The sequence below is a fragment of the Crocuta crocuta genome, unplaced genomic scaffold (genome assembly GCF_008692635.1).
Source record: "Crocuta crocuta isolate KB4526 unplaced genomic scaffold, BGI_CrCroc_1.0 scaffold59, whole genome shotgun sequence".
NCBI lineage: Eukaryota > Metazoa > Chordata > Mammalia > Carnivora > Hyaenidae > Crocuta > Crocuta crocuta.
The window spans coordinates 1,804,549-1,817,166 of NW_027551578.1; the positions used below are offsets into that span (position 1 = coordinate 1,804,549).

Sequence of the window (12,618 nt, forward strand, 5' to 3'; positions counted from 1 at the left end):
GCTACGTTCGCCTGTGGGTGCCGGGGCTAACGCCGGTGGCCCAGTCCCCCACGGAGGCCTCAGAGCCAAGGCGACAGCGGCGGCGGCGCACAGGGATCGGAGGAGTGACAAGGCCAAGTGCTCAACTCCGGGAGACCGGCCTCAGAATCAAGGGACCAGCATCCCGCCCCGGCTATGCTTTCCACGGAACAATCTCAGGGAGAAGACACTGGCTCCAAGCTGATTTTTNTCGGCGCTGAGAGGCGGCGGCCGGCGGGATGGAGAAAAGTAGGATGAACCTGCCCAAGGGGCCGGACACGCTCTGCTTCGACAAGGACGAGTTCATGAAGGTGCGCGCCGGGGCTCCGCTCCCCGGAGCCGGGCCGTGGGTGGTCGGCCCTCCTTTGCCCTCCGGGGCCTCTCCTCGGGCCTCTCCCGCGCGCTTCCCGGGCCGCGCCCGCCGTCCTCGGCGGGGACCTCGCTGCACTTCGCAGTGAGTCTCTTGGCCTCAGGTTCGGGAGGTGCAGCCTGGAGGAAGCGCTTCTGTGAAATCGCGCCGATCGGGTGAAAAGGCCTGAAAGTTTTGAGCTATACGTAAACGCCCCTGTTAGGACCCGACTCTGTTACCGCGCGGGTGCAGTCAGATTGCCGATCCCCTTGGCTGACAGCAACCTGTTGCCAGTGCCTTGCACCTAGAAATCCGGTGAATGTGTGTTGGACACATCTCTAAACGTACGTACTCACCCAGGGATCGGGTCGGGTGAAAAAGGCACTTAATCTAAAGTTTTTGCCTAACCTTCGTCTAAAGCTCCTGGAATGAGAGCTGTAAAAGATTGTACTATCCTTACTTATATTGCAGTACCACAAAGCAGACCATTCTTTTCTCAAGTTGCCCTATTTCTTTTTATACGGTGAACTCGAAGCTTGTCTGCAGATCATTGTAGGACATAAACTTAGTGAATAGAAATCTAAACAGAAAACGTTTTACTGACAATAAAGGTTCATCAAGCACAGCCTTGAAAATGACCAAGATTTGAATCAGAGCCAGGAGGAATTTGCACACCCAGTTTGTCTCCCCCTTTGGGTCTGTACTTAAACTATCAAAAACTGTTTACTTCTTAAGGATTGGGGTTTTTGACACCACTTGGCAGCCGGCATCAGTATTAAAAAGTTAAAAGTTTTGACTCTGTGGGCACCTAAATTTTTGAACGGGTGAGTTTAAGTGTCTTATTTTTTGATGACTTTCAAGTCCCAGTATGTTTTTTTTCTTTTTCAGGGTTAACCGGCTAGTCCCCTTTTGATATTTGCATTCATCAGATCATATCTCCCAAACTCTGGCTTGAAAAAGCATTTCTGTCAGGATTCTCTGTAACGTGGCCATTGTTGTTTTTAATATGCGGGGCTGCCCAGACCGAGGAAGAATGTACTCTTGTTCTTGTATGGTGGTGTTTCTAAACCACTGTAATAAAAGGTGTAAGTCGAGTGGAATGTCTAAAAGAGACCACAAAGTGAATTCAGTGAACCAGAGCCCTTTGTTAGCTAAGGATACATGATGAGGAGAGATCATTGAGTGAAGAAAAGGCACAAGTAGGGAGTGAAAGCATCTCAGAGCACAGAAGTCTCTTTAGCCAGTCCGACCTTGGACTTCCTCGGGCTTCCTTTGGGCGTAAGAGGAGCATTTTCTCAGACTTCACTAGCCCCGCCACCTTTCTCACTCTGAGCTGACAAAATGCCTCTGGTTGAAGCAGCTTCAGAAAATAGAAATCTCAAAATAGGAGTTCTAAAGTAGCGCCTCTAGGTAGGGAGAGAGCAGCCTGGTGAAGTGGCTCTAAAACTTCCAAAGGAGCCAGCTAATTACCGTGACCGCTTCTGCTTCCTAGGTAGAAGGAAAATACACGGACCAGCTGCTCTGTGTCAAAGGTTATTGATTTTCTAGGCGGGACCGGAGATTAAGATTATCTGCAGTGTGTGTTTCCTTCAAGGAGACATTTGATAAGTTACAGTTCCGGAGCGCTGGCTGTCGGGGTTGTATTTGGGGTTGTATTTCTACACGTTTTGTAACAGGAGAAGTTTTGTGCCTGAGGGAGAGTTAGAGAAGAACGTATTTTCACCAGCGAGAGGGGAGATGGCTTGAAATCCCTTCAGTTGACTAGAAATGTGTCATTTGGCCACACACACAAGGTAGACCTGCTTGGGCAATGGTGGCGGTGCTCATTCCGTAAACAGGCACTCGCCAGTCGCCTGCGAGGTGCTCGCCAGCAATCTAGACGTGGTGGTACAAAGATGAGTAAGGTCTGGCTTTGGCCCTTGAACACGGTGGTGGGAGGAACGTGTGTGCCCAGAATCTACCCTTAGCCAGAGAGGCTGGGGCCTGGAAGGGTGGCCAGGGATGAGACTGGCAGGGAAGATAGGTGCATGGGTGGGGCTGCAAGTTGTACCTTGTGTGCTGAAGCGAGGGGTGTGCGTCGAGGCGGTGTTCCTTAGGGAGTCACGGTCAGGTTTAAAGCAGGAAATTACTTGATACTGTCTGTTGCATTGGAGCTGAGTGGCAGCAGGACACTACTTAAGTTATTTCAGGGGTGCCTGGGTGGCTCACCCCGTTAAGTGCTGACTTCAGCCTCAGGCTATGGTCTCACCCGTTCCTGAGTTTGAGCCACCGTCCGGCTCTGTGCTGCCAGCTCAGAGCCTGGAGCCTCATAGATGACTTGGCAGCAGGGAGAGAAAGTGGCAGTGCTAACAGAGGTACATTAGGCCCATTTGCCTGGATGTGCCGCTGCCGCCCTCCCTTCCCCTTCCGTCCCCATGTATGACTTCATCCTCAGTTGTACAGAAAAGATACCGGCCATCAAATGGCCATCAAATGGGAACTCCTTGGTCTTGCTGCTAACAATCCCAGCCTTGTATTTGTTCCCTCCTCCTCCTCCCCCGGTATGCGAAGGGCTCTCCTCCCTCCTCGGTTAGCTCCCCCCCACGCCTGGAGCCCGGGCCCTCTTGCTTTCTCAGCACCGTGTTCGTATCCTCTCCTGCACTCCTTCCCCTTGCCTTACAGTCACACTCCCAGCCTCCTCCACAGGACCCTCCCCCTCTAGATGTTGCCCTGACTCGCGAGCACATCACAGTCAGTGCTCAAGGGTTGTCCTCACTCTCTCACCTGTCACCCTTAAGGCCCCATCATTCCAGGGAAGAGTTGTCACAAAGGTAACTGGATGTAGGTCGATCCAGCTGGCCTTTTTGTGTCTCCTTACTTGACCTCTCGGAGGACCAGTTGCTCTGCATGGCTTTCTATGTTCTTCATACTCCTCTGGCCTGTCTCCGTCTCCTTGTGGCTGATGAATGGCTGGTTCTGGGCTCAGTCACGTGTCCTCTCCTGTCCCTGGGTGGCCCTTCCTGCAGCTTTAGGGACCAGCTGTAGGCAGGTGAGGCAGATTCCTGTCTGGCCTAGGTGTCTCCTGAGCTGCAGACCTGTGTAGTGAACCTGTTGGCGTCTCTTCTCAATGCCTCTGTGGCCCTCAGACTCACCGTGCTCAAACTGACCTGACGAGTGCCTCGTCCCCTGGATGCCAGCTTTCTTGTCCTGTGCCCAGCTCAGTAAATGCTCCGCCAAGCATCGCGTTGTAAGTCCGCAAACTGGAAGTGCTCTCCTCCGTCACCTTTCCAGAATCCAGTCTGTCACCAAGTCCTGTGGATTTTGCTTCCCGAATACCTCTGGAATCCATCTACTCTCCATCTCTTCACGCACCTTCACAGTGCTCTCTGGCCGTCGCACCGTCATGGCCTCTTACCCGGTCTCTTTACACCTGTCCTTGCCTGTTTCTAGTCCCTGGTCTACACTGCAGGCAGAGCGCTCTTCTTGAAACACATATCTGGTCTTGTGTGTAACAGGTGGCTGGTTAGTCCACTGGCTCATGAGAAAACATTTTCCAAAACATTTGAACGTATGTTAAAGAGGCTCATTCCCCTGCGGGAGAGTTTATTGGCAGGCAGTGTGTTTCTGTGCTGAGCCAGTCCACCCCTATTGAACTGTAGGCCCTTTCCTGCACCCCCAGCACATAGTGGCTTTCCTGGTACCCTGGGGAGGCACACAGTACCTTTTTTTTTTTTTTTATTTCTAGGAGAGAGAGAGAGAGAGAGAGACAGCGTGAGCAGGGGACGGTCAGAGAGAGAGGGAGTCACAGACTGAAACAGCCTCCAGGCTCTGAGCTGGCAGTCAGCACAGAGCCCGACGCGGGGCTCGAACCCATGAACCGCGAGATCATGACCTAAGCGAAAGTCGGACGCTTAACCGACTAAGCCACCCAGGCGCCCCTCACAGTACCTTTTTAATGAGAAGCAAAATCGGGAACCCTCTTTATGGTGGCTTCTTGTAGATCTTGTATGATCTGCAGACATTACAGAACTAGCTGGGGGTGAGTCATGCAGGCTCCTCCCTGTTCTAATTGGGTGAATTGGTTATATCGAAGCAGGAAGCATGTCAAGGGTGTCCCCATTCTCAAGGAGCATGTATTCTAATGGGGAAATAGAAAAGGGGAAAATGACCCACTGCTTATATCTCCTTGTATTGTGCTGGGTGAGTGGCTGTGACCTGGAGACGGGGGTCCCACGTTCAGCCCTGCTGTCCTCTGGTCTGTGACTTGGGGCCGATCACTTGCTCTGGGCTTCGGTTTCGCAGTCTAATGGGCTGGTGCTTATTCGCATCATCTCTGCAGCCCTTGACATTTCATGCATCCGTGAAAGAAAGACGGTAGTCACTTTTTCTGGTTTGAAGATAAGGAAACTGAGGCCCGAGGTGTCCTGACTTCCCCTAAAGTCACATAGTTATTTGGGGGCAAGTCATAGGCCGTATCTCCTGACCCCCATACCTCAGGCCTGGGACATAATACTGTCGCATGTTCCTTCCAGCGGCCACAGCTGGGAACTTTGGGAAGTGGGACAGCTGGAATATTAAGAACATCCCAAAAGATGGCTCAAAGTCCGAAAGCTAGAGTACCTGCCTTTCCCCAGTAGGGACGAGATCGAGGCCTGCCTAGTATTTTAGAAGCTGGGCCCTGTAGATGAGAAGAGAGGGAAGATGGGACTCGAACTCACAACCCTGAGAGCAAGCGTTACACGCTGCACCGGCTGAGCCAGCGAGGCACTCCTTGGGCTTTTTTTTTAAATTATGTTTCTCAAGCGATTGTAATGTGTGACCAATGTTGAGAACTTTAGAACTAGAGAATTCCACTAAATAGCTCTAGAAGTTAAGTTGAAAAGGTAAACTAAAACCCAACGTAGATTATGATTAGTGTTAAATTGAGGGGAAAAGGAGAGTTAGAGAAAATCAGCTGAACAGAGCATAATTAGGTGCTCAAATATTTGTTAGATGGGTGAATAAATTTACAAAATATAGGTGTTCTGTGCCTTTTCATAGGCACGTCAAACAGGTATGTATACTGAACAAAGGAGTTAGATATAAAATTGATTAAAATAATGTTAGAACAACAACAAAATGTTAGAACAGCTGTTCCTTAGAATTTAAGTGTTACTATTTCATGATACTTTTCAGGTGATCTGTCTATAGATGGTAGAAAGAACTTGTTAACATATGTTTTTAACTTTTCAAGCTTGAATAATTTAGTAACCAAATAAAGTTGTGTCTGGGAGACACAAGTCTTAGTCTGTCATGTGCATGTCACCCTGTCACAGAGAGAGATTTGAGGACAGGGATGTGAGGGAAGAGCTCCAGGGACCTTTTTGCCTACGTGCTGTTCCCTTGGGCAGGAACACTCTTCCCACACTTTCCCCACGGCTAGCTCTCTCGTGTCATTTGGATCTCAACTCAGATGTCTTTGTTCTGTGTCTTTCCTGGTCCTCCAGGTTTAAGTACCTCCCCATCATCACTCACCTTCACAAGTGTCCCATTTTCTTTTTAACTTTGGTCACTATTCATTAACACCACATTTATTTGTTTACATGTTTGGTTTCTCATTTCTGCATTAGAATATATGTTCCTTAAGAGCGGAGACCCTCTCATGGCTGTGTCCCCAGGTTTTAGAGCAGAGCCCGAGTTGCACGGTCAATATTTAAGTGGAATTTATGATATTTATGGGATATACGAAGACTTTCAGTCATCTCTGTTTGCCACTGGTCTTCAAGCAGGTTGGAAACACACATGGGGTCACACTAATTTCTGAGGTCTTTTGACCCATATTTAAAAAGAATTTTTTTTTATACTTTATTTTTAAGACAGAGGGAGACAGAGCATGAGTGGGGGAGGGAAGAGAGTGAGGGGAACACAGAATCAGAAGCAGGCTCCAGGCTGTGAGCTGTCAGCACAAAGCCTGATGTGCAGCTTGAACTCATGAACCGCAAGGTCGTGACCTGAGCCAAACTCAGATGCTTAACTGATTGAGCCACCCAGGTGCCACAGCTGTAGGAGTTTTTTTGTAGAAATTCTTTACCAGGTTGAGGAAGTCCCCTTCCCTTCCTAGTTTCCTGAGGGTTTATCCTGAAAGGATGCAGATTCTGTCCAATGCTTTTTCTCCAGCCATTGATAGGATCATGTGACTTTTCTGTTGATGTGATGGACCACATTGATTTTCTAATGTTGAACCACACTTGTGTGTCTGGAATAAATCCTACATGATTGCAGTATATAATTTTTTAGACACTGTTTGCTTGTATTTGCTAATTTTTGTTGAATATTTTTACGTCTGTTTATACATAGGTAGTTTGCAGTATTTGTTTTGGTATTAGGGCATTGGCAGTCTCCCAGCACGAGCTAGGAAGTGTTCCTCTAGCTTTACTTTCTGGAAGAGATTCTAGAGCATTGTAATATCCTATAGTTGTGTTGTTTCTTCCTGAAACATCTGGTTGAAGTTACCAGTGATTGGATTAGTAGTGGTTGCTGTTCTTTTCTCTGATACTAGTAATTTACGTCTTCTATCTGGTTTTCTTTGTTAGCCCGGCTAAGGGTTAATTTATTTTATTGATGTTTTCAAAGAACCAGATTGGGGTTTATTGGCTTTTTTTAATTTCCTGGTTTCAATAAAATGATTTTTGCTCTGTTGTTCTTTTTTTCCTGCTTACTTTAGATTTTTTTCATTTTCTTGTTTCCTAAAATGGGAGCTTAGATTATTGATCTTAGATCTTTTCTCTTTTCTGGTATTTGCATGCAATACTATATTTTCCCTTTAAGCAGCACTCTACACATTTTGCCCTGTTGTATTTAATTTTCAGTTAATTCAAAATATCTTTCATGTCTTTTGTCATCTGTGTCTCTCATGTTATTTAGAAGTGCGTTGTTTAACCTCCGTGTATTTTGGACTTTTCCATTTGTCTTTGTGTTACTGATTTTTAATTCCATTGTGGAATAAAATAGATTTTATTTTTTAAAAATTTGTTAAGTTGTGTTTTATGGTGTAGAATTATTCTGTCTTGGAAGATTTTCCACATGAGCTTGAGAAGGATGTGTTTTCTACTGTTACGGGATGTTGTCTGTGGACGCCCGTTCCGAGTTGATTGGTGGTGACAGTGAGCTGCATGCCACCCTCGTCGCCCTGTTGCTAGCTCTGTCCGTTACTGATGCAGAAGTGTTGCAGTCACCAACTCTAATAATGAATTTGTTTATTTTTCCCTGTAGTTCTGGTAGCTTCTGCCTCACCTTGTAAGTTGGGCACTTCTCTAGTAAGGGTTACTGTGTCTTCTTGGTGAATTGATTTCCTTATCATTACGTAATGGTCCTCTTGATGCCTGGTCATTTTCGTTGCTCTGAAATCTGCCTTATCTGAAATTCATACAGTGATTCCTTATTTGAAATTCAAAGTGACTCCAGCTTTCTTTTAATTAGTGTTACTCTAGATTTTTTTAATGTATCTGCACACTCTACTTGTTGATGCTGAAGTTGTCTCATTTGTCATTGAGATGTGAGTCACGTGGCATGAAATTTACCATTTTAAACTGTATTCTTCACTGGCTTTTAGTGCATTTACTCTGCCGCGCATCTGTCACCACTGTCTAATTCTGGAACGTGTCCATCCCCCAAAAAAGAAGCCTATCAGTTCTGACTCTCCCCTTCCCCCATTTCTTGGCAACCACTAATCTACTTTCTGTTCTTACAGATTTGCCTGTTCTAGTACATCTTTTATAAATGGTACTCCTACAACATGCAGCCTTTTGTGTCTGGCTTCCTTTAACCTTAGAGTAGAATGTTTTCAGGGTCGATCTGTATTGCAGCATATAACAGGACTTTATTCCCTTTTTTTTGGCTGCATGATAGGCTCCGCCACGTTTTAAGTATCCTTGTCAGTGGATGAATATTTGGGTCGTTTATACTCTTTGACTGTTATGAATAATGCTGCTGTGAGCATTTTTTGTGTGTGAGCATCTGTTGTCAGTTCTATCAGGTACGCGCCTAGATGTAGAATCGCCGGCTAGTTGTGGGTTTAACTTTTTGAGGAACTGCCGACTTGTCTTCCACATGAGCTGCGCCATTTTACATTCTTACCAGCAATACAGGCGTTTCCAGTTTCTCTGCCTTCTTGCCAACACTTGACTCCTGGTGTGTTTTTTTTCTTTTTCTTTTTCTTATTTTATTGGATCCTGGTGGGTGTGAAGTGATATCTCAGTGTGGTTTCGATTTGCATTTCCCCAGTGACTAATGATGTTGAACATCTTTACATGTGCCATTGACCATCTGTGTATCTTCTTCAAAGAAATGTCTATTCAGAGTCTTTTGCTTGGTTTTAAATTAAGTTATTTGTCTTTTTATTGGTAAGCTATAAATGTTTTTGCATATTCTAGTTATTAGATCATTGTCAGGTATACAATTTGCAGATATTTGCCTCTATTTTGTGGGTTGTCTTTTTCACTTTCTCAGTAGTATCCTTGGACATGAAATAGTTTCTATTTTGATCAAGTTCAGTTTACCTATTATTTTTTATGCTTTTTTGTCATATCTAAGAAAGCATTACCTGATCCAGAGTCACACAGATTTTCACCTCTGTGTTCTCTAAGAGTCTTACAGTCTTTGCCCTTTTATTTAAGCTTTTGATCCTCTTTGAGTTAAATTTTTGTGCATGTGTGAGGTTGGTGTTCCAAATTCACTTTTTGCGTGTAGACATTCACTTGTCCCAGCAGTGGGCACTTGAAAAGACTGTTTTCCCTACATTCATTGGTCTTGGCATCCTTTGAAAAATCAATTGACCATAAAGTCAATGGGTTGTAAAGTCTTTCTTTTTAAATGTTCAGCAGATTTATACTGTAGAGTAAAACCATTTCTGGTAAGGGAAATGTGTCTGTTGCTAGATGCCGCTGTGAGTTTGGGCTTGTTGTCACAGCAAAAGGTGCCTAATCCACTATTCACAGATTACCTGGAAGTGATTTAGTCTTGTGTTGAGCAACATTTACCTGAGAACAAATACATAAATGGCAGGTTGAGTACTGATATTACCTAGTAGCATTTGTTCAGTAGGTCTGAGTTATATGATAACCATGATGCCATCGTCAAGTTCAGAACTTCAGAGAATATGTGACGAGGCAGGAAAAGTGATCTACCTGAAGGCATACAGCTAGCTGGTTAGTAGCATGGCCAAAATTATGAGCTGAGTCCTGCCCCTGTGTTCCTTCTCTGATGTGCTTCCTAACTATGAACGTCATGTGTTGTCTGAGGTCCTCTCAAGAGGCAAAAGTCCAGGCTAATTCTGGGCCCAGTTTAAGAAGCAAGTAGTTTTTCAGTAGACGGCTGTGAAATTATGATTTGGTATGAATTCCTCTTCTCTGACACTATCAGGATAGGGGTTTGGCTGATGAAGAAAGTCAGTTTAAACAAGTACTCTTAAGGAATGGTGCATATGGTTCTTAACATGTATGCCAGGGCCATCAAAATGTAATAAAGGGGAAACCGAGTATAACTAATCTGTGAGACCAGTACTTGGAAATCGATTTTGAAAGATTTTGAACGTCTGTTCAATGGAACACTCAACATCCATATAAAATATTAATACAAATGTACACGTTTTACCAAAAGGCATTGAAGTTACATTTTTAAATGGGAAATAGCAGTTTAGAAGAACATGAATGTTAAGCTGCCATGTGTGTGCGCGCATGGGTGTGTGTGTGCGTGTACACTTAAAGAAGGTCTGGGGTTTCAAGATGGCGGTGTAGAAGGATCTTGAACTCTTCTCCTCCCACTGATACACCGAATCTACAACTACCTATGGACCAATTTCCTCCAAAAAATACCCAAAGCTAGCTGAGTGACTCCTGCACGTCAGGTAAATAAGAAAAAAACCTATGCTGGGATCCCTGGGTGGCTCAGTCGGTTAAGCGTCCGACTTCAGCTCAGGTCATGATCTCGCGGTCTGTGGGTTCGAGCCCCGCATTGGGCTCTGTGCTGACAGCTAGCTCAGAGCCTGGAGCCTGCTTCAGATTCTGTGTCTCCCTCTCTCTCTGATCCTCCCCTGCTCATGCTGTCTCTATCTCTCTCTCTCAGAAATAAATAAAATATTAAAAAAAAAAAAGAAAGAAAAGAAAAAGATAAAAACCTGTGAAGTGAGATGCAGTCTTACCATAAATCCCACCCCTGACACAGTGAGCCACAACTGAGAGGGAACTCGTAATCCCAGGCTTCTCCTTGAGGAGCAAGGGGTTTGAACACCCCGACTTTTAAGACCTGCACTTGGGAGACAAGCCCCCAAAACATCTAGCTTTGAAAGCCAGCAAGGCTTGCTTCCGGGAGATCCCCAGGGCTATAGGGAACTGAGAAATGGTTCTTAAAGGGGTCATGTGAGCAGAGGCCCCCAGCCTCAGGGCTTGGCCCAGAAGCAGCCCATTGAAAAGGATTCCAACTTTCTGTAAAAGACTCCCTTTTGCTTATCTTAGAGCCCTGAGGGGCAGGCATCTGATTTAACACTCATCCATCTGGTGCCCCGGGTTTTGCAGTTGCCACCTAAGGGTACCTCTAGATCACGTGGCTCCAGTGGCCAGCAAGGCTTACACTCACAGGTCCCTCATGTTTATTGCAGTATTTACAACAGCCACAACTTGGAAACAACTGAAGTGTCCGTCAGTGAGTGAATGGATAAAGAAAATGTGGTGTGTGTATACAGTAGACTAGTATTCAACCATAAAAAGGAGGAAGTCTTGCCGTTTGCAACAACATGGATGACCCTTGAGGATATTATGCGAAGTGAAATCAGTCAGAGAAAGGCACATACCGTATCATCTCCCTGATTTGTGGAAGCTATGAAACAAAAACTAAATGACATCGTAGAGAACAGATTGGTGGTTGCCATTGGCAGTGGGGGTGTGGAGGGAATGGATGAAGGAGTCAAATGGTACAAACTTCCAGTTAGTAAGATAAGTTCTGGGGATGTGATGTGCTGCACATACATCTAGTAAATACCATATGGTATATTTGAAGGTGGCTAAGAGTAAATCTTATGTATTCTTATCACAAGAAAAATATGTGTGTATGTAGTGATGGATGTTAACTAGTCTCATGGTGATCATTTCACAATATCATAGATGAAATATTCATAGATGAAACTATGAAACCATTATCTTGTATACCAGAAAAATTATGTGTCCATTATATCTCACCTTTTGAAAAAATAACTTATATTTTAAAGCTAAAAGACCAAAATAGAGGTCTGGAAGGATGTGAATCACAAGTTAAATAGTGGGTGGGGGGGGAGGGTAGGTGGAATATGAATAGTGCTTATCTGTAGAGCTTCAGAGAACAGGTGATTTTTTACTGTCTTTAATATAATTGTTTCTTTATTGGTTGAAAGTTTGACATTGAACATTTGTTACTTTTATTTTTTTATGTTTATTTATTTTGAGAGAGAGAGAGCGTTAACAGGGAAGGAACAGAGAGAGAGGGAGATACAGAATCCGAAGCAGGCTCCAGCCTCTGAGCTGTCAGCATAGAGCCCGATGTGGGGCTTGAACTCCTAAACCGCGAGGTCATGACCTGAGCCAAAGTCAGACGCTTCACCCACTGAGCCACTCAGGCACCCCCATTTGTTACTTTTAAAATAAGCAAAAGCTATTTCTGTTTTGAGAAGAGCCTCTGTGAAATAATTTAAAAAAGATAAAATCCCTGGTAGAACTGAGGCAACAGGAGAGAATGCTCTTGGTGGGGCCCCCCTCTCCAGCACCTGTGTGACATGAGCAGGCACCCTGATGTCACTGTGTGGACCCAGGCACGTTCCCCTACAGCCGCAGAACCCCTTGAATGAGTAGAATGACACTTCTCCCTCTGTCTCTCATTTTATATGCAAGATGTGATATCGTTGCAATCATTTTTTCTTCGTGGTTTGATTTTCAGGAAGATTTCGATGTGGATCACTTTGTATCTGACTGCAGGAAACGCGTGCAGCTGGAAGAACTGAGAGGTGACCTAGAACTCTACTACCGACTCCTTAAGACAGCCATGGTGGAGCTTATCAACAAGGACTACGCGGATTTTGTCAACCTTTCCACAAACTTGGTAAAGCCCTCTCACTCATGTCTGTTCTTCAGAATGGTGTGTAGATTGCCAAAAGAAATCTTTCAGTTGACTCCCCCCCCCCAAAAAAATGTAAAGAGATGACTAATCTCATGAGTCAAATAACTAAACTTTTTGGCATGTATTTGTTTGGTTTTAGTTTTTATTCATCG

The 12,618-nt window shown here is 45.0% G+C and overlaps 1 protein-coding gene across 2 annotated transcripts in view; it reads left to right on the plus strand.

The window, feature by feature from the left end:
* Positions 1 to 233: 233 nt before the first annotated feature.
* Positions 234 to 12,618, plus strand: part of COG2 (component of oligomeric golgi complex 2) — a 45,488-nt gene continuing 33,103 nt past the window's right edge. For both annotated transcript variants that reach the window (XM_077751647.1, XM_077751648.1), the window contains exons 1-2: positions 234 to 329; positions 12,287 to 12,448. In XM_077751647.1, coding sequence (XP_077607773.1) covers positions 258 to 329; positions 12,287 to 12,448 — 234 coding nt within the window. In that variant the 5' untranslated portion in view covers positions 234 to 257. The remainder of the gene's footprint in view (positions 330 to 12,286; positions 12,449 to 12,618) is intronic.